The 13049-nt window shown below is 39.5% G+C and overlaps 2 protein-coding genes across 2 annotated transcripts; one reads left to right on the top strand and one right to left on the bottom strand.

Annotated features, from left to right (window-relative positions):
* Nucleotides 1-551: 551 nt before the first annotated feature.
* Nucleotides 552-2044, bottom strand: LOC130647693 (putative agmatine deiminase). The gene has a single exon (XM_057453638.1). It carries the CDS (start codon nt 1849-1851, stop codon nt 904-906), a length of 948 nt encoding a protein of 315 aa, XP_057309621.1. The 5' UTR covers nt 1852-2044; the 3' UTR covers nt 552-903.
* Nucleotides 2045-3203: 1159 nt separating this feature from the next.
* LOC130648076 (uncharacterized) lies at nt 3204-6005 on the top strand. The gene is made up of 8 exons (XM_057454094.1): nt 3204-3355; nt 3403-3740; nt 4028-4174; nt 4639-4777; nt 5355-5427; nt 5570-5623; nt 5807-5860; nt 5976-6005. The coding sequence occupies exons 1-8, from the start codon at nt 3204-3206 to the stop codon at nt 6003-6005; spliced, it is 987 nt and encodes a 328-aa protein (XP_057310077.1).
* Nucleotides 6006-13049: the final 7044 nt, after the last annotated feature.

The following is a 13049-nucleotide window of genomic DNA, read 5'->3' on the forward strand; positions in this document are numbered from 1 at the left end:
ATACAATTTTAACATTAGTAGAAGTTGCTTTGTTGTTTTGTATTCCCACCTATTTTACCACGACCTTAAATTTAGTACAGATCAAAGAAAAAACATTCTTCCTTATATCTATCCCTTTATAGCCCTTCAAAAGTAACAAAATTTACAAATTAAATTGGTACTTTTTAATTCTCAGAAAACCATACAGCTACAAAAAAAGTATTTAGGTTCCCTAAGATACCCCATCCCCAAATGTTTTTCCAATTGGTAGAGGGTATTATAAGAGCCTTTAGTATAATTCTGATTACTTTTTATGATTTTTCGCTTTTTTAGACTTATGTTACATATTTATTATAGGATGAGATCTGAGCATTATCTATGCAAAGGAAAAAGACTTGAAAAAATTTGCTACTTTTTACTACAACTACTCTTAGAATTCACACAACTGTCTCATAATGTATATACATGATGAAATCTTCTACCTTGTTCATACTAATTTTAAAATAATTTACTGATAGGGTAAATTTATTTTTGGCCAAGATTAAACTTGGCGACAAAGAAAATAAATAAACTTAAAAAAAAAATTTAATGTCAACTAAATTTGCCAATTACAGTCCAAAATTGTCAATATTGGTACATTTTTTTCCGCCAATATGTACAAATAATCCATTTTTCGAAGGCATCTCTCCAACATTTTTATTGAAGGTGCTAAATCAATTGCTGAGATATATAAATATAAAACACAACATACAAATGTCTAAATTAAATTTTGTACAAAACTCAATTATATATTATATATACCTGTGTATGTACAAATACATGTATATGTATACCTATATTATAATACCCATATATAAGTCTGTCTGTCATGCAAAATGGTACCTGCAGTACTGAGACATATTGGTTAAGTTTAAGATATTATTATTATGACTCATTTTTTGCTGCATTAATTAATTTCTCAGCATTTTTCCCACTGACCTGCCAACTGAGGCAACGTAAGCTACCACCCAGGTCACAAACATTGCGAGCATCAACAAAGACACATTCTTTACCACTTGCATAATGTTGAAATTCCTTCATTGCATAGTTATCCAATGCATTTCCAAATATTGGAATGTAAATAAAATGTTCTGTTGGTACACAATTAACGTACAAGCCATATGATGAGACAAAACCACCTTTCGCTTTACTACATGACTCACCACACTCTATCTCCTTGATCACAATATCTTTTGGCAAACATTTCTCAAGAGTTACTTTAATCTTTGACCTGAATTTTTCATCATCTTCATATTTTAAAAGAAATAATGTTTTTTCGTTTACAAATGAACACATACCATCAATGTGTCCCAGCTTTTCATCGTCGGCTGGCAAAACAATAACATGCTCAACTTTAAGTACATCAGAGAGTGCCTTAACACCGTCTGCTTCTGTTAGATTATTCAACTCTAAAAACTTGTCAGTTGTAATGACACAGTTGTTTCCATTATAAACTATATTACCACCATCATTGACTAAATCAATTTTGGTGTATTCAATTTCATACTTGTCTAGAAAAGCATTGAACTGTTTTTGAATAAATTTGGCCTCTTTAGCATTTATACCTCCATAATATTTAAATTGAATTGACTTGTTTGATAATACAGGGCTAAAATCTCGTATCCAAGCATCAAGGTGTTGTTCAACCACTAAAAGTATTTCATTCGGTACACGCCCAACCATATAAGGCATAGTTGCCTTATCAGTTAAGATAATCACATCATCCTTCCCAATTATTGCATTGGCATACGCGATATAAAAATCTACCATTTTCTTAAAGTGTTTTTTGTAATAGGAGTCCTTGACCGATGGAACAGATAGCACGAGAAGCATAATTATTTAACGTAATTATAGCTAGCTATACACCTCTAATCGTACGGTTTTCTGGGGAATGCTTAGATGTTCAAATTTTCTTGCTTGGCTAGTTGGCTGACATATTGTAAACAACTTCTGAACAAGCGCTATTTCAGCCTTTAAGTCAGTTGTTGTTGTTTTGGCTTGCGATTGGTATTTTTACGGTCGACATGTGACGTACGGAGTGTGGTTTCTATACGGAGTAATACAAGCTCGAACCCAGCACCTTTTACCATGGCGTCGAAAAGGCGCTGGCACAGGCTGGTCACGTGGGTATCAAATGATTCTGGTTCATTTTTAATTTATGCAAACTCTGCATATTTGCGATTTTGGCGATGGGCTGGAAGGATGTGGTACATGCGTTCCGTACGAAATTGACCCGTTGTACGAGGTTGGTCATTTTTCGCACTTGTACGAAGATGGCCAATTTTGTACGAAGATGGGCATTACAATTGCTGTACAAAAATTATGCAACGAATAATTTGGTTTAGAAATGAATATCTAAGCATTGCTAAATACATTCAGTAAACATTATAATATCTTAAATATTCTCTGAACATTAATTTTTGACCATTATTATCTAATGATTGTACCAACTTCGTACAACCTAAATAACTGTGTACAAGATTGGGCAACGTCATTGCTCCCACTTAAAAATTGATTCTTTTTATCCATACAAACTTCGTACGACTTCAAATACTATATACCAGGTTGGGCCTACTTAACTTCTTCTAATTTATTTGAATTTTTCTGATTCGAACCAACTTCATACAACTGAGATAACTTTGTACGATGTTGGGCCTCCATCACTTCTTCTACTTAGGTTGAATTTTCTTTAACAATACCAACTTCGTACAACTTAAATAACTGTGTACGAGGTTGGGCCTACTTCACTTCTTCTACTTAATTTGAATTTTTTTGAACAATACTAACTTTGTACAATTTGGATTTTTTTTCTTCGAAGTTTTCGTTTCATAGCACGTGGAACGTTGTCTATTCTTCCACATAAAAAATCCATCATTGTTTTATAAGTCTGTTCGGGTATTATTACGGAATTCCGTTTAGTCCTTTTAACTTCCAACCATTCCTAAAATTTTTCTTCCGTGTACCTCTTTTCAGTCTTCATTGTGCTGAACATAAAAACACGCGTCAAAAGTTTTAATGTAAATTTAAAAATGTGCGTTCGAAAAAGTACTCGAAGAGGATTCGAAATTTACCTACCTTTTCCTATCGAAATAACTTAAAAGGTTAGAAAAAATAATATATTGAAAGTTTTTGCGTTCTTCTCCGTTCTCAGCGCTACGGCAAAAAATCCCAACTTCGTACAGTGAATGACATCGTACGGAACACGTGTTTTCAAGCGGCTGAATAATGTTTTTGAAAAGTATGAAAGGTTGCCCTCGATTATTTTGAAACCAAAACAAGTTCAATGTTTCGAGTATTTAGGAGAAGGACACCACGTTATAGTTGTTTTGCCTGCAGGGTTTGGTAAATCGTTAATTTATCAACTTTTACCCGACTTTGTTCCAGAACGAAAGGCAGAGGCAATATTGTACTTGTTGTCTCTCCTTTAACATCAATTATTCAAGATCAGCTAGTATATTTAACTAAAGTAGTCATTGAATGTGGTTTCTTACAACTCGAAGACCAAGCTAATAATAGTCAGAAGTACAAACCCTTGTTTGAAGAAGATTTGAATGATGCATCAAATTCTATTTTCAAAATTTCAAAAAGCATTGTTGCAGGCAAATGTAAAATTTTATTTGCATATCCTGAGTCCCTGTTATCAGATCAGGGAAGGAAAATATTAAGATCAAAAATTGAGGAAAATGTTGTGGCTTGTGTGAGGCGCATTGTGTGGAATTATGGTAAGTATAGCTAGCTAGCTAGCTTTCTTTGTAAATATAACGTATCAAAAATCTAGCTACATACATAGCTATTATATATAAAAATAATATGCCTAAATATAGCAACTAAATATATATAAACAAACTATTATATATTATATATCCATTTGAAAAAGTTTCACAAACAGAATATGTGTATATGTATAGCTATAATAATTGAATAATATAAATTTATCACATAATACGGTTAAGCTAAAAAAATGATGAATTACTGTATGTTATATCTAGGGGTGAAGAATTTCGTACAGAATTTCAAAACTTATCAGTTTTACAAGCATTATTCCGTCACAGTATCATGTTAGCTTTGACTGCAACTGCTTTACCCACAAAATTACGTAATTTAAAAAAAGCTTTGAAAATAGAAAATTGCAAAGTGGTTACTGCAAATCCAAATCGTAAAAGCAATTTTTTTTAAAAAAGAAATCAGAATGAGTAATTGCAAGGGTTTAGCAGAAAATAGGGATATATTACTACCTATCGCAACAGAGTTAAAGCACAAAAAACAAAACTACCCTATGACAATTATTTATTTAAATTTAACAAATTTGCAATAAAAATATAGAATATAAAGCATAATAATTTTATTAAACAACTATTTAACAATTTTTATAACTAACCAACGGATGATGGTGTGAAGTTTCTTTGTATTTATTGTTTTTAATTGATTTTTACGACTTATGTTATTTAATCAATGAACATGTATTTTTTACCTGTTTGCTGCAGCAACCTTCAATAACAAGTACTGTATTTATTCTTTGCATTAAGGACAATTCATGTCATCTGTGCTGCTTTAAAATTGAGTAAATAAAACACAATTTTATCTGTAGATCATGCTCAATATGTTTTCTGCCTGCTACAGCTGTCAATATGTCTATTAAAAATGGATTATATTGTGTGACTTCTGACCATAAATTACCTTCTTTAAAAAACATCATTTCGTCACAATTCTTTTCAAACAAGACAGAGCCACCACTTTTCTTTACAAGTTTTTGCATGCAGTGCTTATTTTATCTGTAACAAGTTGCTTAATGGCATCAATTAATTTAGGGCAATTATTTTTTATGGTAGTAATGATAATATCAATTCTCCTTGTTTGTAATGCAGTAATAATTTTATTTTCTTGATCTTCAGTAATAAAGTCGCTTTGAGGTTGTTTTGTTTTGCCAAGTTCTTTAGGAAGTATTTTTGTGTTTGACTTTATGTCTGTTTCATTTGTTATGCTCAGTAAAGTAATAATTAGGGTAATGCCGTGGGCCAATCAGATGCGATACGGTGACCAGCCTGGTCCAGGGCTATTTCGCTAGAACTATCAGAAAGCGCAGCGCCGTTGAGAAGCAAACAGTCCTTGGGACGACGTTGGGAGTAATACTCTGTATAGCTGCAATACGGAATTTGGTTCAGCTATACGGAGTCTGCCAACGAATGTTCTTAAAGTGAAATATTGCAATATATGACTGTTTAAAACTATTTCCAAAAAAATAAAAATTAATCACCATAAAGAACAAGTTAAAAAGACAAGCACATCATTTTCCAACTTTTTTATCCATCGTAAACATACGAAGTATATTATTGTAGCTATATGGAATTTGGGAACAGTAGTTTGATTGCAGCAAACGGATTACGGCATAAAGATTGTGAGATACTGAGAGTATGTTATGCAGAAGTTGCTATGCGGAGTATGCTATACGGAGTGTGACATGCTTCATATACGAAGTATGCTATACGGAGTGTGACATGCTTAGTATACGGAGTGTGATGTGCTTAGTATACGGAGTATGACATGCTTATAGCATGAAGAGTATGAAATGCCTAGTATACGGAGTGTGACATGCTTAATATACGAAGTATGTTATACGGAGTGTGACATGCTTAGTATACGGAGTGTGACATGCTTAGTATACGGAGTGTGACATGCTTAATATACGAAGCATGCTATACGGAGTGTGACATGCTTAGTATACGGAGTGTGACATGCTTAGTATACGGAGCGTGACATGCTCAGTATACGAAGTTTGACATGCTTATAGCATAAGGAGTATGACATGCTTAATATACGACGTGTGACATGCTTAATATACGAAGTATGTTATACGGAGTGTAGGCTTAGTATACGGAGTGTGACATGTTTGGTACGAACAATTTTAAAGTTGCATAATAAAAAGTCATTGATTGTATGGTTAGTTTTGTTGCATATAGAAACATCCAAAACAAAGTTCTAAGGCTTAGAATAAATATAATAAATAATAATTTTACAAAGTTAAATTTTCTTCCCGTAAGATGTTTCGGCAGCAAAGCAACGTTTTCGGCTTAACCGGAATCAAATCAAATGAATTAACTTTACATGTAACGTATTGCGCCATATCGATACTTTTTTTCCCGTATGATATATCATCAAGAAATTTTTTCTTTAAAAACGCAGAAATGAAATTAGCGGGAATTTCATTTTCCATAACTACTATATGGGAATGAAAATAAGTACACTTCGCTCCTTCGACACCTTTACCCCCCCTCTAAACCCTGCCGATCGATTAAGAGTGTGAGGGATACTGTTACTTTTTATTATAATAACCTCAAGGAGCAAATCTCACCAACGCTTCATGATGTTGTTGAAGATGAGGCGCAGATGATAGAAGACGGAAATCGAGTGACGACATGGCAGTTCAATAAGACCCTTAACCAACCACTGGCAGATGCTATTATGCAAAAAATCACGCCTCATATTGATATGAGAGTCACGGTAGTCTACAGCTTCAACTGTGATATTCACAAAGGTGGTGGTGATGTGTCAGGTTATAACAAGACCAGGAGCTCTGGGTCACTATCAAGCATTGCAGAAATCTAAACCTTCATAGAGCAATGTGAGATGAAGCGTCTCGACCTCGAAGATGCGGAGTTTTGGACCAAGGCATACCTACCACCCGACAGAACTATCGAGACCCCTGGAGCATACGAGGGCAAAATTGTCTTTAAGCATGTGCAACTCAAGATCATTTCATCAAGAGAACCGTTACTTGGATGTGGACCACTTCCTGACTGGTTGCGAAAGAAGAGATTCATCTACGGCTTTGACAAAGAAGATGAAAGAACGGACAATTTGTGCTTCTGGAGATGCCATACACGTGCACTACAGAGGAGAGCGCAAGCAGCGTAAAAAGCGCACCACACAAGAATCCCTCGCACTGGCTCGTGAGTACTACGAGGACCCCAATCTAAAGCGTGAAAATGTGCGCTTTACAAAGCTTGTAGATTTCGAGGGTATTGCCAAACGATTCAAGATTAACATCAGAGTATTTGAACCGAAGACGAACACTGACAAGGCACCATGGCGGCTCGTCTAAGGACAGAACCAGTACAAAAAGGGGTTAGACACGATCAATCTTGGTATGTTGGATGGCCACTGTTTTTTCATCAAAAAGATGGATGTTTTAACGCAACATTGGGAATGCGAGGCGTGTAATCAACGGTTCACGCAAAGCAACAACCTCACGCGACATAAACAGGACGAGTGCAAAGGTGCCAAGACTACGATCATTTGCAAAGGCAAAAAGGTCGAGCGCATGCCGAGCAAATCAGAAAATGTCTTTTACCCCGATAAGGGTTTCAGCTATGCGGCATGTCAGTGGATAGAAGCGATGGCTGAGCAAACAGGTAGACACATACATCACTCACTCTGTGGACATGGAGGTGAACGAGTGCTGCGAGATTATCTAAAGCGCGAGGTGTATAAAGTTGACGGTTATGAGCCCATACCGAAGACAGTCTACGAATACAACAGCTGCAAGTGGCACGGATGTCTCTGCCAACCCAATAGATCCAATGCAGAAAAGAATTTGTACATTGAAACTAAGTGGAAGGAAGACTTCATAGTAAGGTCAGGGTATAACCTTGTCACAGCATGGGAGTGCGAGAACCCACCAAAAATCAAGAGATGCTTCAAGAAAGAATTTCGACTCTACCCCCACTACATCGTGTTCGACTTTGAGGCCCTCATAGCACCATTGAATCAGCGACAAACAGCAGATCTAACATATCTACCCGAGCATATCCCAGTAAGTGTGGCTGTTCATGACAGTCTCAACGAAAATCCAACATTCATCGAGCACCACGATCCCAAGATTTTGGTTAAACAGTTCGTTAAGGAGCTGGAGAAAAGGCAGGCCCTCATCGTTGAAGAAGTTGAGAGAGTGTACCCAAGGCCCGACGATTTTGACATGCTGCCATACAGATACCAGGACGCCTGGAACGAATGGGTGAACCAAGTGACGGTGATAGGTTATAACAGTGGTAAGTATGACATCAATCTGATCAAGCAGTACTTTGTCGAACGAATTGCGGATGATGACGAGGATAAGATTAAAGTAGCAAAGAAGAGCAATGACTACATGTTCCTCGCCACTTCAAAGTTCAAATTCATAGATATTAAAAACTTTTTAGCGCCCGGGATGAGCTATGAAGATTGGTGCAAGTCGTTGGATTGCAACCTCAAAAAGCTCGTGTTCCCATACGAGTGGTTGTCGAGATATGACAAGCTGAATCATATCGGCCCTGTCGATCATGAGGCCTTCTATAGCAACCTTAGCGGTAAAAACACCCTCTCGCCCGAAGATTACCAGGCGTTCCGGGATGAGTTCTATAAGAGCGGGTGTGTTACTATGATGGACTGGTTGGCCGAGTACAACCTGGCGGACGTGGTACCTTTTGTCGAAGCTGTCAATAAGCAAGGACTACATACTACTAGGATGAGATTGACATTCTGAAGGACGCCGTGAGTATACCAGGTGTATCGATGCGCTACGTTCTGAACAAATCCCTGCGCTTGAACCCCGAAATAGAGCTTTTTGCACCGGGGGACCCCTGCATGCACAAGTGCCAAGACAACTGCATCAAAAACCAATGTAAGGCCTGCATCGAAATAAAAAAATCATGCGACGAGTGCACCAGGAATGAGGCTTATCATCTCCTGCAAACAGGCATGGTAGGTGGCCCCGCTATCGTCTTCTGTAGGTATCATGAGCGAAATGTGACAGCCATAACATCTCACATCTATGACAGCCCACGCAAGTGTAAGACCATACTAGGTTATGACGCGAACATGCTCTACCCGAGCACCCTGCTGGTTGATTTCCCTTGTGGGATGTAGAAGCTGATAAAGATGGCAGACCCAGTTGGAGGATTGGAAGCTCTGGTGCATGGTGTTCAGGATGGATCGCTTTTTGGTTTTGCCCAAGTTGATATCGAAGTGCCTGCCGAGCTGTACGACAAGTTCAGCGAAATGGCCCCGTTATTTGTGTTGAAAGAGATCCCTGATAGCCAAATACCGCAGCAAATACATGAGTATTTGACCAAGACCGGGCGAAAACGTATCCCCGGCACTGCGAAGCTCCTGGGGCTGATGAAAGCGGAGAAGACCCTGTTGTGTACAGACCTGCTCAAGTGGTATCTGGAGCGTGGGTTAGTAGTCACGGCCTGCTACCAGCTACTCAAGTACTCAAGGGGTAAACCATTCGCGTGTTTCCCGGAGGAGATTGCGAATGTTGAAAGGCAACAACTTCTACGGAAAAATGATCGAAGACCTGGCAAGGAATGCCAACACCACCTTAACCAGGGATGAGAAGGTGGTAGATGCGGTAACGAGGAGCCCATACCTGGAGGATTTGGAAGAGATTGAAGACGCGTACGAGGTGAGAAGGAGGAAGCAATGAGTTTCCATCGATCGAGCCTATCAATGTGGGATATATGTTTACCAATTAGCCAAGTTGCGCATGCTTGAGTTCTATTATGATTTTCTAGATCAGTACGTCGTTCGCCGAGATTTTGAGTACATTTATATGGATACGGATAGCGCTTATTTTGCCAACTCTGGAGATGAGCTACGTGATGTCGTTCGCCATGAACTCCTAGAGCAGTACGACGCCGATGTGAAAAATTGGCTAGTCACCGACAGGTACTCGAGTCGGACGGGAGGTTTGTTCAAACCCGAATTCATCGGGTCTCGAATGATCGCTTTGACGGCGAAGTGCTATTTCATTGAAGGCAAGGAAGGCACGAAATTCTCGTGCAAAGGCATGTCCAAAAGGCAGCATGAAGTAACGTGGGCCAGGTATATGGGAGTTTTAAAGAGTGAGATAGACACTGCCAAAAAGGTAGGTTTCAGGGTGTACGACCAAGGCATGGTGACGTATCAGCAGAACAAGCTGGGACTCTCTGCTTTTTACGATAAGCGAATTGTGCATGACGACGGGGTACACACATCCCTGCTGACGCTGTAAATAGTGGGTTTCCCTGTCCGGATTTTTGTGAAGCGATGCCTTACAAAAACAACAAAACACCCAGAGGGTTCCCTTGCGAGGGTTTTGTTTTGAAAAATAAACATGCTATGCGAGATATGCCTATGTCTCGCTGTACTCCCCCCCATACGTCTTGATCATCTTCGGTTATTTGAGATACAAACGACTAATAATAAAGATGTCTAAATTAGCTGAAATTTTCGATGTTGTTGATACCCCGGCAAAAGGGCTTGAGCAACGTGAAAAACCTATAGACAGGCGTCAGGTTTTGAAAGATGCACGTAAAGGTAAGGCACAACTTCTACCAAAGAAGTGTACAGAAGCTTATATTGACAAAGCATCAGACGAGGTTATCGACAAGGTGTACTCTGAGTACAGTAAGCGTGAGATCCAGGAAAAGGGTACAAAGACTGCGAAGTCACTGTTAACTCATGCGATAAGCATGTACACGAAGACTATAAGTAACGTAGTGACCCTCGATAGCCCCGAAGGCTTGAGGCAAGATATCGAGGAGGACCCCATCATCAGGGATAGTATGGCTGACTTAGGGATTCTCGTGTATTCAGCTTTTGAAAAGCTCCTATTGCCTCTGCTTATTGCTGCGCATACCATTAATCATGCACAGCTCTTAACGTCGAAGGTAGTTGAAGAACGAGATGATGAGGAGCAATAAAAAGATGAGCAGCGCGTGTAGTATTATTATCAACCAACAAAAACAACAAACCGAGACCGTCGAAAAAATTGTTGAAGTACACAAAAAGCACCCGGGAAGAGTTGCCCAGGGGCACAGACTAACGGCACTGATGAGGGAGAGAAAGCTTGGAAGAGCTCCGCCCAAGAAAGAACCCATGACGTTTAGAGTGTTCTTGAGATACTTTGAGAGAGATTTAAACACTCCTGAAACCATACTCACCGGGATAAAAGAGACCATGGAAATTCTTGAGGATCAGGGCCTGGCCTTCCATCTTTCTGTAAGAAGAACGTGGGCAAAAGTACTTCTCAAGAGAGTCAAGAACCTGTCGCAATTCCTCCCAAGTCCCCGGGCAGTGTCTATCTCTATGACGCTGGAGGCATCGTTGCTATACTCACCTGTGTAGAAGTTGGATTCTATATTTTCCGTAAGCAGCCCGTAGCGGCTCAGCAGCCTGCAGATATCCCACGTGCGCCTCAACCCACGCGAAAGCAAGAGCCCACAGCCCAGCCCGATATCAACTTTTTCAAGATGATATAATCTATAATATAAACATGAGCAGCAAAGAATATCAGAAGGAAGTTGTTCACTCTCTTTGGGAGTCTGTAAGACTAGTGTCATATACTATCCTACTAGCACTAGGTGCAAAAAAGGCGCTAGGAGTTTCTAGACCAGGTGCCAAGATGGATCTGGAGGACGGGGTTAAATTGGCGAGGTACATGACTGGTGCGATCTTATTTGATGATTATGCGATAAAGAAAGGCTGGTACAAGCGATCGATGATGCATCCAAAATAGAATAATAGTCCAGCGAAAATTTTTGTGTACCTGGTGGTATACACAAAAACAACATGGAAGAGAGCAAGAAATGTTCAAACTACAATCGCTTTTTATCTTTAGACAATTTCAAGATCAACAATGGGCAACGGACGAAAATGTGCATTAAATGCCTGGATAAAAAGAAGGAATGGCAAGAACGCAGTAGATGCATCGAACATGGTAGGCGGTTATCCCGCTGCAGGGGCTGTAGAGGTGGAGCTATATGCATCAAACATGGTAGGATAAGATCAACATGTAAGGACTGTGGACGAGGAGGCAGAACCAAATGCCTGCATCAAAAACGGGGGAAGAATTGTCCCATAAATGATTTTCCTGGGTATTAATATCACCTCATTCTAAATAGGATTCATTGTGCTTTAAACCGTGACACAGAGATAGCTTCCACCGAGTATCTCGGTTGCAATATCGTTACCTTCATGAAGCATATCCAGGCTCAATTCAGGGATAGCATGAATTGGGGAAACCGGAGGCAGTAGCAGTTTGACCACAAGGTGCCACTAAAGTATAGGGAGAATGGAGAATATCCCAGCGATGAAGTACAATTAGCGAGGCTCCACTACACTAATATACAACCCATGTGGGCGGATGAAAACATGGCAAAATGTCATCGACATATCTCTCAGTAAGTACATCCAAGGTTTCTGTCTGCCCAAGGCATATAGAATAAATGCTGGAGGTAGTAAAAGACCCGCATACAGCAATCTTAACGGGACCTACTTCGTGCGGGAAAACACAGCGTGTACTCGATCTCCTGGAGAACGAGTACAAGCACCATTTCTTCAACGTTGTCATCCTCTGTCCCACCATCCGCTGGAATAAGACCTACCTGGATAGAGCATCGCTTTGAAAAGATGACTATGTGTTCCTGATAGAGCCGGGTGACCAGTTATTTGAATGGATCAAACAGCTATCGAAGCTGCTTGCGGGTGAAGAGAGCTTGTTCATTATCGATGATATGATAAGCGATAAAAGACTTGATAAAAAGCGGCAGCCCTTGCTCGAACTCGCTATCTCGGGTAGGCACAGAAAACACAGCCTATGGCTCCTCACTCAAAGTTATACGGCCTTGCCTAAAAATCTCCGTCGGCAGAAGAAGCAGCTGTTCATGTGGTACCCCCACGAAAGGAGCGACATGAAGCTGGTGGATGAGGAAACCAACATGATCAATTATTGGGAGAGTATCAAGACCCAGTTGCGCAAATCTAAGCATGCGTGCTTGTATGTGAGATTGGAACACCCTCGGACCTGGAAAATTTTGGAGTGACGCGGACATCAGTTTTACTCGGCGGGTACAACTGAAATTTGAAGCATTTTTGCCTTGATTTTCAACTAAATAAATATGACTTGTATCGAAATATCGCGAGAGGAAGAGATCCGGAAATTGGAGGAAACAATCAAGGAATTGGAAGCAGATCTCGAGGAAAGAAATTGGGAGCTGTATAGGATAAATCTG

Source organism: Hydractinia symbiolongicarpus, chromosome 6 (genome assembly GCF_029227915.1).
Source record: "Hydractinia symbiolongicarpus strain clone_291-10 chromosome 6, HSymV2.1, whole genome shotgun sequence".
Taxonomy (NCBI): domain Eukaryota; kingdom Metazoa; phylum Cnidaria; class Hydrozoa; order Anthoathecata; family Hydractiniidae; genus Hydractinia; species Hydractinia symbiolongicarpus.